The 13,844-nt window shown below is 41.8% G+C and overlaps 1 protein-coding gene across 2 annotated transcripts in view; it reads right to left on the reverse strand.

Moving 5' to 3' along the window:
- LOC146008105 (embryonic polyadenylate-binding protein) overlaps positions 1 to 13,844 on the reverse strand; it is a 155,314-nt gene that overhangs the window by 34,646 nt on the left and 106,824 nt on the right. For both annotated transcript variants that reach the window (XM_083147041.1, XM_083147042.1), the window contains exon 12: positions 820 to 953. In XM_083147041.1, the coding sequence (XP_083003167.1) occupies positions 820 to 953 (134 nt within the window). The remainder of the gene's footprint in view (positions 1 to 819; positions 954 to 13,844) is intronic.

Below are 13,844 nucleotides of genomic sequence, written 5' to 3' on the forward strand. Positions count from 1 at the left end.
ACTTGGAAATAGCTGCTGTGTATGCAAGTGGGTGTGCCCTTAGTGACCACATCTGAATCAGCCCCACAGCGCAGTAGAATGCGTGCCTATGCACATTGCCTTGAACAATGGCTAAATACATTTTAAATGTTCATTGATATGATGAAGGAATTTAAAAACCACGGAAGTAAACTAACCCAAAGGGGTATATTCAATGCGACAGTGAGGCGGGTCTGTACGGCGAGGATGGCTTATTTTCGGCAAGGAAAAGCCCTCCTCGCCATCCAACCCCCCTTGCCTTAGTCAATGTGTGGGAAAAATCCTCACCATCGATCCCCTTAAACTCGCAAATGCAGCGAGTCCGCCGTTTCCACCTTGCTGAAATGAACCAGCTTGGTGGAAACGGGGAGTGAAGGGGAGACCATTGAGTACTCTGATGGTGAGCTATTGGCACTGCGCGCCGTCAGAGCATTGAATACACCCCAAAGTCTGGCAGCTGCAAGGACCTACGAAATATAAAAGTAATTCATATTCTTCAGTTCAATGTTTCTCAAGCTTTTTTCACCTTAGTACCCAATGGCAGGCAGCCACTCTGCGCTATTGCTTTCGTAAGGAAACCTATTAATGACTATAACGGCTTGTAAACAAAATGTTTATGACGCACACACTATTTTATGATTAATTACAGCAAGTACCCTGGTTTGAGAAACTTTTCATCACACTCATTTAGCGTTGCTTTAAAAAAAAAACTTCTAGGGTATTCTTTGAATAATCTGGATCAAGGAATACGACAAGACAATAAGAAAATATATAGACATAAAAAAAGATTTAATACAGTGCCTGTTGATAGTGTGCCGTATTCCCCATTGGCTGTACATTCCTCACAGAGCACGAATACTTATACTGTGGCATTGTTCGCATAACTGATGGGTTAACCTGGGTCCGAGCGCCAGCTGTTTGGGTGCCAATATTTGCTGTGGTAGAAAAAAAAAATATAATGGAAAAATTGAGGCTCGTGTCAAAACGGATTGCTAGAAAATTCAGCACACATAATGCTGGACATAAACATTTTATAGAAGGAATGTGCTGAACCTTTTTCTATATTTAAATAAGTAATAAAATATGGGTTCTCTCCACAAGAAGGATTACAGAATAAACAGTACTAGATAAAAATTCAAATACAAACTAGTAACAACAAGCTGCACAAAGAAGGGTGAGAAGAGCATTCGTCTTTGGGCCTTTTCCAATAGCAAAATGCCACAATTGTTTAATGGGAATAACCTTTAGGGCATGCTCACCAAAAGTGTAGTTACTGTACAACAAAATCTAGAAATAAAAAGCCGATATCCAAATACAAGTGCCAATTTTACCACATGGCGAAATCAGGAATTTACCGTCACAGGCTACCCAAAAGCCTCTGTTTCCGAGGTAGTGATCGTAGCTTCTGATTAGACATTTCGGGGATTTGGTGTCACATGCCTGAGACAGGCAAACCAAACCCCTGATAAGTGCCCAATGCTAATAGGTGTGGCTAATTAGATACTGGCCATTGGGTGCATCACAATGTCATAATTTAACAGTCATGGTTTAACCCCTTCAGTGGCAATCCCGAGAATTTTCCAGGCTGTGCCTCATTGCCCAGTCTGGCAAGCCCGGAAAATTCTCGTCATTTCCACTGTTAACAGCCGGGCAGCGCTGCTGAGTTCAATCACTGAACTCAGGCAGCTTCAGAGCTGCCCAGCTCCCTCCCCTCTGCGGAGCCTCCAGCTCCCTCCTCCTCCCCCCTCCCCTCTGGGTTTTGTATGAAGTCCCCGGTGCCAGCTTATGACAAGCCGGCTGCTGGGGGACAGGGATGCGGCACGGGGGGGGGGCGCAGGTCCGGGCAGCCACTGATTGACAGTTCAGCTGCGCTGCCTGGACCCATGGAGCAAGTGGTAGGTTGTTTTATTCAAGTGGATGTGCCCTCAGTGACCACCTCTGAATCAGCCCAACAGCGCAGTAGAATGCGTGCCTATGCACATTGCCTTGAACAATGGCTAAATACATTTTAAACGTTCATTGATATGATGAAGGAATTTAAAAACCACGGAAGTAAACTAACCCAAAGGGGTGTACTCGATGCGACAGTGAGGCGGGTCTGTATGGCGAGGATGGCTTCTTTTCGGCAAGGAAAAGCCCTCCTCGCCGTCCAACCCCCCCCGCCTTAGTCAATGTGTGGGAGAAATCCTCACCACCGATCGAGTAGCCAGAAGCGTATATATTTTTAATAAGGAATAGCTCTAACATGCAAAGATATGACCAGAAGCAATTTAGCAACAAACCGTTAGGGTATATAAGCTGCGAGACAGTCTGAAACCCTGCAGCGCTATTATATATGTAATGCACGCGAATGATTTTGCACATAAGTTTATGGATACATGTTGGTATCATCATATTGTATTTTTGCACCATCGACTAGAATTGTAAGCGTAATAAACACTGCACTTTGTTTGTATACTTAGGTTGCTAGGGAACCGGAGCAGGGACACTGCGTCACTTCCGGGCGACTGGGCTGTGTCCTGGGAGGACTGAAGGGGATGGCAACATGACCAGCACCGGACCTGGGCTCCTTCATAAATGGTGAGTGTTTTCACTTGTAAAGTTGTTCTTGATAAAAGTGCTACGGGCGCTGAAATGTTGCACAAAGAAACGTGTATTGTGTTTCTTTCTTGGACCCGAGTCCTGGGAATCCATTATTGGTAGCTGAAGAATCCACTGATAAGCAAGTAAAGGGTTAATGGGTTGCGGGTGCTCACGCTCCAGAAAACCAGCGCCTGCACAACTGATTTCCAAATATATAATCCACAGGAGCAGCATAAAACCGACAAACTGAAATACTTTGAAGGGTGCACATCCAAAGATCCCCAATGGGGTCCCCCATACACGATACAGCAGAGGCAGCACTCCCAGAAAAAATGCAATATAGCACAGGTTTTCTCTATGATGGCGACTTCTACCTGCAGCTATCGGGCTGTGCGATGGGGTCCAATGTGGCCCCATCGTACGCTAACGCCTATATGCTGCAGGCGGAGCGCAAAATCTTCTTGGATGTTCCTGGTGTGCGCGATAACAGGTTCATCGATGACCTGTTTGATCTGGTCAGGACCTGTGGATGTGCTCGAAGATTACTTACAGGCTCATAACCAGTCGAATTGCCCTATTAAATTTACATATTGTACTACTACTGTAAATTTTTTAGATGTTAAAGTGATGTTATGTGAAAGTATTATCTCAACTAACCTTTCTTCTAAGGAAACTGATCGAAACACCATATTACATGCAAATAGTTTTCACCCGAAATCATTGAAATATGGTTTATCATATTCACAGTTTTTGAGGGTGAAAAGGGTGTGCAGTTCTAATGATGATGCTGAGGTCCAGATGGACCACATGGTAACCAAGTTTATTAATCGTGGTTATGATAGGGATTCCGTGCTATCATCCAAGGAGAAGGCAATGTCTATAGATAGGGGTGATGTGCTCAAGGTACACAATAAAAAACCTGTTGGGGTACGTTTGCCTTAGGTGAATCACTTCAACACCCAAAGTAATGTTATATGCAAGACAGCGAAAAGATGGTGGCCGGTCATAACTTCTGACCCCAAAATTGGTCTGTCAGATAGCAAAACTCCGCCCTGTTATCAACGTGGGCGCAATATTTTTGACTGGGTAGTACATTACAGGATTAACCAGCAGTCAGTTACATACAGACACCTTTCTTGCTCGCAAGAATGGTTGCTATAAATGTTTGGGATGTCTTACCTGCAGGTTTATGGTTGCCTCAACGTATTTTTGGCACCCTAGATCCTGGAAAAAGTATATCAAACACAGGATTACGTGTACAACAAAGTATGTTGTATACCTTCTTATTAACCCATGTGGCTACAGCTATGTGGGCAAGACAGACCGGACAATTAGGGAACGAATGGCAATGCATCGCCATTCTATTAAAATGGCGCTTGATAGGGACTCCAGTGACACAACATTTTCTACAGGCAGGCCACAATATTGCATCATAACGATTTATTCTCATCGATCAGATCCCATCATCTATTAGACGTGGTGATAGATCTTTGAAATTGCTTAGATGGGAGACGGGGTGGATCCATCGCTTAGGAACTCTATCACCACAAGGGGTGAATGAGCATGCGGGTCTCCGGTGCTATTTATGAGTTGCTGGACTATTAGCGTGTGGTATTGTACACAAATTTTTTGCCATTTTGCATACAGCTCCTGTATTTTTCATATTTCATATGTATTACTATATACCTAATAATTCTCTCTCATGCAGTCTGCTATCATTTGGCTTGCAGATTTTCTCCTGCTTGTGTTTTTAATTGTTATCTTGTGTGTTATTTTTTATGTTTTCTCTATGTAATAAAATTGCGATGTGGTGCTTTGCTTACAGTGCACCTTGGCAATGGGACTGCCGGAACGTCGTGCCGCATCTACGTCCCTGCGGAGTGACGTAGTACGACGCCCTGTGATGACAGATGCGGAAGACTCCGGCCGTTGCTCCCGCGCTGGATGCACTTTTGGTGATGGTATGTGAGTATAAATATGTTCTATTTGTATGTGCGCTTTTGTGATCTGATGAAGAGGTATTGAAAGGAGCTTGAAACGTTGTCTTCTTAAACCTGTGCTATATTGCTTTTTTTCTGGGAGTGCCGCCGTCTGCTGTATCGTGTATGGGGGACCCCATTGGGGATCTTTGGATGTGCACCCTTCAAAGTATTTGTGCTTGGTGGTTTTGTGCTACTCCCGTGGAAATTATATATATATATATATATATATATATATACACATATATATATATATACACACACATATGCATGAGGTTAGCACTCCAAGGGTAGCCAGGGCTAGCTGCCAGCTAGATGCAGGAACGTGAAGCAAGCTCTGGTGCCTTCCAGACATGAACAGTGTACAGACACTGCTCAGTGATACATCGAGGTGGGGGGCGGCGGCACTCAGAAATGAAGAGGCAGACAGGCGGCATATGAATCCGACGTTTCAAAACCCTTTTTTTTTTTTATCAAGGTGCAGTTCTTTGCTGCACCTTGATAAAAAACCTAAGGGTTTTGAAACGTCGGATTCATATGCCGCCTGTCTGCCTCTTCATTTCTGAGTGCCGCCGCCCCCCACCTCGATATATATTTATATTTTTCAGCCTTTCAATATGTAAAAATGTCTGATTGGCCGTAGTGAATGTTCTATATATGATGCAGCGTCTGATAAAAAACATACGCTGCTCAATAGCATAAACATGCTGCGATTGGCAGGTTAAACTGCCGGTCATGATGTAAAGGTGTGTGATTGGCCACCGTGAGACTAACCTTTCTTCTAAGGAAACTGATCGAAACACCATATTACATGCAAATAGTTTTCACCCGAAATTACTGAAATATGGTTTGTCATATTCACAGTTTTTGAGGGTGAAAAGGGTGTGCAGTTCTAATGATGATGCTGAGGTCCAAATGGACTGCATGGTAACCAAGTTTATTAATCGTGGTTATGATAGGGATTCCGTGCTATCATCCAAGGAGAAGGCAATGTCTATAGATAGGGGTGATGTGCTCAAGGTACACAATAAAAAACCTGTTGGGGTACGTTTGCCTTAGGTGAATCACTTCAACACCCAAAGTAATGTTATATGCAAGACAGCGAAAAGATGGTGGCCGGTCATAACTTCTGACCCCAAAATTGGTCTGTCAGATAGCAAAACTCCGCCCTGTTATCAACGTGGGCGCAATATTTTTGACTGGGTAGTACATTACAGGATTAACCAGCAGTCAGTTACATACAGACACCTTTCTTGCTCGCAAGAATGGTTGCTATAAATGTTTGGGATGTCTTACCTGCAGGTTTATGGTTGCCTCAACGTATTTTTGGCACCCTAGATCCTGGAAAAAGTATTATATCAAACACAGGATTACGTGTACAACAAAGTATGTTGTATACCTTCTTATTAACCCATGTGGCTACAGCTATGTGGGCAAGACAGACCGGACAATTAGGGAACGGATGGCAATGCATCGCCATTCTATTAAAATGGCGCTTGATAGGGACTCCAGTGACACAACATTTTCTACAGGCAGGCCACAATATTGCATCATTACGATTTATTCTCATCGATCATATCCCATCATCTATTAGACGTGGTGATAGATCTTTGAAATTGCTTAGATGGGAGACGGGGTGGATCCATCGCTTAGGAACTCTATCACCACAAGGGCTGAATGAGCATGCGGGTCTCCGGTGCTATTTATGAATTGCTGGACTATTAGCGTGTGGTATTGTACACAAATTTTTTGCCATTTTGCATACAGCTCCTGTATTTTTCATATTTCATATGTATTACTATATACCTAATAATTCTCTCTCATGCAGTCTGCTATCATTTGGCTTGCAGATTTTCTCCTGTTTTTAATTGTTATCTTGTGTGTTATTTTTTATGTTTTCTCTATGTAATAAAATTGCGATGTGGTGCTTTGTTTACAGTGCACCTTCGCAATGGGACTGCCGGAACGTTGTGCCGCATCTACGTCCGTGCGGAGTGACGTAGTACGACGCCCTGTGATGACAGATGCGGAAGACTCCGGCCGTTGCTCCCACGCTGGATGCACTTTTGGTGATGGTATGTGAGTATAAATATGTTCTATTTGTATGTGCGCTTTTGTGATCTGATGAAGAGGTATTGAAAGGAGCTTGAAACGTTGTCTTATTAAACCTGTGCTATATTGCTTTTTTTCTGGGAGTGCCGCCGTCTGCTGTATCGTGTATGGGGGACCCCATTGGGGATCTTTGGATGTGCACCCTTCAAAGTATTTGTGCTTGGCGGTTTTGTGCTACTCCTGTGGAAATTATATATATATACATATATATATATATATATATATATATATATATATATATATATATATATATATACACACACATATGCATGAGGTTAGCACTCCAAGGGTAGCCAGGGCTAGCTGCCAGCTAGATGCAGGAATGTGAAGCAAGCTCTGGTGCCTTCCAGACATGAACAGTGTACAGACACTGCTCAGTGATACATCGAGGTGGGGGTGGCGGCACTCAGAAATGAAGAGGCAGACAGGCGGCATATGAATCCGACGTTTCAAAACCCTTAGTTTTTTTTTTATCAAGGTGCAGTTCTTTGCTGCACCTTGATAAAAAACCTAAGGGTTTTGAAACGTCGGATTCATATGCCGCCTGTCTGCCTCTTCATTTCTGAGTGCCGCCGCCCCCCACCTCGATATATATTTATATTTTTCAGCCTTTCAATATGTAAAAATGTCTGATTGGCCGTAGTGAATGTTCTATATATGATGCAGCGTCTGATAAAAAACATACGCTGCTCAATAGCATAAACATGCTGCGATTGGCAGGTTAAACTGCCGGTCATGATGTAAAGGTGTGTGATTGGCCACCGTGAGACTAACCTTTCTTCTAAGGAAACTGATCGAAACACCATATTACATGCAAATAGTTTTCACCCGAAATTACTGAAATATGGTTTGTCATATTCACAGTTTTTGAGGGTGAAAAGGGTGTGCAGTTCTAATGATGATGCTGAGGTCCAAATGGACTGCATGGTAACCAAGTTTATTAATCGTGGTTATGATAGGGATTCCGTGCTATCATCCAAGGAGAAGGCAATGTCTATAGATAGGGGTGATGTGCTCAAGGTACACAATAAAAAACCTGTTGGGGTACGTTTGCCTTAGGTGAATCACTTCAACACCCAAAGTAATGTTATATGCAAGACAGCGAAAAGATGGTGGCCGGTCATAACTTCTGACCCCAAAATTGGTCTGTCAGATAGCAAAACTCCGCCCTGTTATCAACGTGGGCGCAATATTTTTGACTGGGTAGTACATTACAGGATTAACCAGCAGTCAGTTACATACAGACACCTTTCTTGCTCGCAAGAATGGTTGCTATAAATGTTTGGGATGTCTTACCTGCAGGTTTATGGTTGCCTCAACGTATTTTTGGCACCCTAGATCCTGGAAAAAGTATTATATCAAACACAGGATTACGTGTACAACAAAGTATGTTGTATACCTTCTTATTAACCCATGTGGCTACAGCTATGTGGGCAAGACAGACCGGACAATTAGGGAACGGATGGCAATGCATCGCCATTCTATTAAAATGGCGCTTGATAGGGACTCCAGTGACACAACATTTTCTACAGGCAGGCCACAATATTGCATCATTACGATTTATTCTCATCGATCATATCCCATCATCTATTAGACGTGGTGATAGATCTTTGAAATTGCTTAGATGGGAGACGGGGTGGATCCATCGCTTAGGAACTCTATCACCACAAGGGCTGAATGAGCATGCGGGTCTCTGGTGCTATTTATGAATTGCTGGACTATTAGCGTGTGGTATTGTACACAAATTTTTTGCCATTTTGCATACAGCTCCTGTATTTTTCATATTTCATATGTATTACTATATACCTAATAATTCTCTCTCATGCAGTCTGCTATCATTTGGCTTGCAGATTTTCTCCTGTTTTTAATTGTTATCTTGTGTGTTATTTTTTATGTTTTCTCTATGTAATAAAATTGCGATGTGGTGCTTTGTTTACAGTGCACCTTCGCAATGGGACTGCCGGAACGTCGTGCCGCATCTACGTCCATGCGGAGTGACGTAGTACGACGCCCTGTGATGACGGATGCGGAAGACTCCGGCCGTTGCTCCCACGCTGGATGCACTTTTGGTGATGGTATGTGAGTATAAATATGTTCTATTTGTATGTGCGCTTTTGTGATCTGATGAAGAGGTATTGAAAGGAGCTTGAAACGTTGTCTTATTAAACCTGTGCTATATTGCTTTTTTTCTGGGAGTGCCGCCGTCTGCTGTATCGTGTATGGGGGACCCCATTGGGGATCTTTGGATGTGCACCCTTCAAAGTATTTGTGCTTGGCGGTTTTGTGCTACTCCTGTGGAAATTATATATATATACATATATATATATATATATATATATATATATATATATATATATATACATACACATATGCATGAGGTTAGCACTCCAAGGGTAGCCAGGGCTAGCTGCCAGCTAGATGCAGGAATGTGAAGCAAGCTCTGGTGCCTTCCAGACATGAACAGTGTACAGACACTGCTCAGTGATACATCGAGGTGGGGGTGGCGGCACTCAGAAATGAAGAGGCAGACAGGCGGCATATGAATCCGACGTTTCAAAACCCTTAGTTTTTTTTTATCAAGGTGCAGTTCTTTGCTGCACCTTGATAAAAAACCTAAGGGTTTTGAAACGTCGGATTCATATGCCGCCTGTCTGCCTCTTCATTTCTGAGTGCCGCCGCCCCCCACCTCGATATATATTTATATTTTTCAGCCTTTCAATATGTAAAAATGTCTGATTGGCCGTAGTGAATGTTCTATATATGATGCAGCGTCTGATAAAAAACATACGCTGCTCAATAGCATAAACATGCTGCGATTGGCAGGTTAAACTGCCGGTCATGATGTAAAGGTGTGTGATTGGCCACCGTGAGACTAGTGGTGTGTCATCACTAGACTGTAGTTGATTGGCTAAATGCGTCCAATAGGAATAGTGAGCGGGGTGCCCGCTGTGATTGGCCGAGGCATATGTTTGTCAAAGACCCGGCGAAGTCATTGGACAGTGTCTGTGTTTAAGCCAGACAGCGAGCGTCCGTAGACCACGCCCTCTGACGAAGTGTTCCACGAAACGCGTTGGGGCGCGGCTACGGAGACGCTCGCTGTGTACTGCCCAGGCTGTCATCCTGTTGTCTGTTCCTGTACGAGGTTCCCGGCACGCTGTGCAACCCCTGGAGGGGAAAGCAGCGTGGGCTGTGTGTTCCTGTCGGTGCCCCGGACTGAGGTTGGAGTTTGCCTGGCTTGGTAAAAGTATTGAACCTTGTGGTATCCAGCCCACACTGATGTAATCCTTGGTACGAGCAACCATTGGCTTGTTAACCCTGTGCTGTGTGCTTTTATGAAATAAGTTGTTTTATGCACTATGGAGCACCCCTCTGTTCTTCTATTTACAACAGATATCCACTATTCCTGAGGATCCCATAAATCCTATATGAGGGAGCTGCAGTCCGAATAAACTGGGACTTTGTGCTTTTTGTTTTGCCTAGAATTTAGGCTCAAACTTGTGCTGGACTGAGACTTGGCATAGCGCTATATATCCTTTAATTGTGTGTGTGTGTGTATATAGATATAGATAGATTATATATATATATAATATATATATGAAGCAGTGTCACTCCAGGTACTTGCTGGTGGAACATTACTTTACTCAGTGTCCTGATGACGGGCTCTGGCCCAAAACACTGTCGATGACACTCAGTAAAGTATTGTTCCACCACCAAGTACCTGGAGTGACGCTGCTTCATTCACCTATATCTATTTACCGGAGTCACTCTCCGGGTCAGGCGGGCACCCAGGCCAAGGTATTCACAGTGGAGCAGGAGCCAGTGGGAAGTGCCAGACCCCATGAGATTATATATACATAATATATAGTTCGGTGGAATGACCGCACTCTCACTTGTATATTCGAGTATCACAGGGGTGCGCATAGAAGGAACAGACGAAGTCCGTGCCTTTAAATATAGAAGAGTCCTCCCAGTTGGGAATGTGCACTCGCCAATATATCCTGAACCATGCTGATCTGCTATTGCTATACCCATATATGCACTTTGAATACTTCTGCCTATGCTCCTATTGTGGCAAAAGATACGAATATCTCCATATGAAAATAAAGACCACTTTGAATTTTATCTGAACAAGTCTTTGTGATATATTGGCGAGTGCACATTCCCAACTGGGAGGACTCTTATATATATATATATATATAGGAATAAAGAGAGAGATAGATGTGCGCTCTATTCACCAATTAATCGTCATACATTGGTATATAAAATGTACATTTATTCAGACTTTTCTTAACAATAAAAATGGAATAGTTTTTCAATAAAAACAAAGACAGTCATATGGATTCGAGATTCGGATAAGATGTTTTTCAAGTAAATGACAGGAAGTAGATCCGACTTCAACATAGAATATGCTTCTTTAACAAACGAAACCCTACGCGTTTCGTCCTTTAGGACTTCATCAGGGGAAAAAATGAAGATCTGAATGTGAATCTAAGTGGTGAAAAATAAGCCGTGAGTGATATAATTAGGCATGTATATGTTTATAAGTCCCTATTTGGGACGGTAATGAAGATGAAGATCATCATTAGCTAGAAGGGTGGAAAGAGGAACATAAGAGTGAAGAAGATCCAACGGAGGATGGATGTGAGAGAAACATCATATAAAGTGAGGAAGATCCAATAGAGGATGGATGTGAGCAAGGTCCGGTGAGATGTTGAGGCAGAAAAAGAGAGAGCAACAAGGCTAGCAAACGTCCCATCTTAGTGTGGAATTATTAAAAAGATCCAAAGAGAGACGAATATATCCGTGAATGTCTATAACGAATTGCAATATATGAAAAAGCGGGGGGGTGAGACCATGTGAGATAAGAAGATAAGCGGACTGGGGTGATTCAATAAATCTATATTCCCCTAGTTCAAGTGTGGGTTCTACTAAGTGATATAACTTATAGCACCATAAACGTGAAAGCGAGAAAATGGTGTGTTTTACATACCGAGTCTGGACAGTGCCAAGCATAAGAGATTCTTCCAACATTAACAGCTGGGTATGGATGCTGAGCAGATAAGAGAACTAACCACGTTAGTTCAGATAAAACCTCTGTCCTGCAGAGGTATAGGACTTTTGAAACAAAAAGGGGGGGGGGTCCTATGAGTAGATAAAAAAAATGTTAATATAGTCCTAACGAAAATTTAAATGTTGTGGGTAGGGGTCAAATCTAGGGTTTACACATACCAGTTTCAGCCAATATGTAGCTTGAGATGAAGCTGCTTGACCACAGACGTCCACGTTAGTGGTTTAACAAATAAACTAGAAAAATATAAATACACATAGTGCTTAATGGGCAATCCTTATGGCCAGCATTTATAGAGCCATATATAACTTGCTCCAAGTGTAGTGGTAAATGCGTGCCATAACACACCGGGGCAGAAATAGTAATACAAGATGACACATACCATTTTCAGCCGGTATGTAGCTTGAAATGGGACTGCTCAACCACAGAAGTACACGTTAGTGGTTTATAGATACTAAAAATAAATACATATAATCCTTAATAACACATTCTTTTAAAAAATGTATATGTTGCCCCAAATACTAAGTTTCCTGTTACATGTGTGCCGTATCACATGGAGGAACCAATAGTGAGTTGAGGGGTACTAACTAACACGTACTATTATATTTATATGACATGGGCAAACATAGCAGGCATATTCAAATAATATGACATCATTCAAAATAATATATATAACTACGATGTCACGGTATAATGTCACCATAGGATGAAAATATTAAAAAACCAAAATCAAAGCAAGCCTTATATCTAATATATGTCAGTATCATCCGAGATGCTTTATGACTGGTGAATGTAGTCACTCATACATAGTGACAACAATACATGATTCATATTTGCATACCCAATAAACCTTTACAATAAATCAAGAGGTACAATATAAAAAAATATTAGAAAATATAATATAAGGTGAATCTAGCCAAATGGATGTATGACGCTGTCTCATTATAGGAGACAATGTATCCTAATGTTACCATAAAGAATAGCATCAGAAGTTACAATAAGGCACAGTGAAACACAGCCACAGATTGCAGAACATTAGCTGTATAATGTATAAGACATACATAAAGTGGTTATCTATACAGTATATGGGACCAATAGAGAGCAACCTACCGGTAGAAACGTGATATCCAATTACTGTGGGTGTGCAACGAGAACTACTAGAGATAGAGCTGGGTTTAAATACCCTGATCTTTCCTACGTCACTTCCTGTGAATGATTTCCCTAAGGAATGTACTAAACAGGGGTTATAACCCAATAATGGAGAAGTACATTCCTTAGGGAAATCATTCACAGGAAGTGACGTAGGAAAGATCAGGGTATTTAAACCCAGCTCTATCTCTAGTAGTTCTCGTTGCACACCCACAGTAATTGGATATCACGTTTCTACCGGTAGGTTGCTCTCTATTGGTCCCATATACTGTATAGATAACCACTTTATGTATGTCTTATACATTATACAGCTAATGTTCTGCAATCTGTGGCTGTGTTTCACTGTGCCTTATTGTAACTTCTGATGCTATTCTTTATGGTAACATTAGGATACATTGTCTCCTATAATGAGACAGCGTCATACATCCATTTGGCTAGATTCACCTTATATTATATTTTCTAATATTTTTTTATATTGTACCTCTTGATTTATTGTAAAGGTTTATTGGGTATGCAAATATGAATCATGTATTGTTGTCACTATGTATGAGTGACTACATTCACCAGTCATAAAGCATCTCGGATGATACTGACATATATTAGATATAAGGCTTGCTTTGATTTTGTTTTTTTAATATTTTCATCCTATGGTGACATTATACCGTGACATCGTAGTTATATATATTATTTTGAATGATGTCATATTATTTGAATATGCCTGCTATGTTTGCCCATGTCATATAAATATAATAGTACGTGTTAGTTAGTACCCCTCAACTCACTATTGGTTCCTCCATGTGATACGGCACACATGTAACAGGAAACTTAGTATTTGGGGCAACATATACATTTTTTGAAAGAATGTGTTATTAAGGATTATATGTATTTATTTTTAGTATCTATAAACCACTAACGTGGACTTCTGTGGTTGAGCA

The sequence above is a fragment of the Crinia signifera genome, chromosome 6 (assembly GCF_055691185.1).
Source record: "Crinia signifera chromosome 6, ASM5569118v1, whole genome shotgun sequence".
In the NCBI taxonomy this organism is placed as follows: domain Eukaryota; kingdom Metazoa; phylum Chordata; class Amphibia; order Anura; family Myobatrachidae; genus Crinia; species Crinia signifera.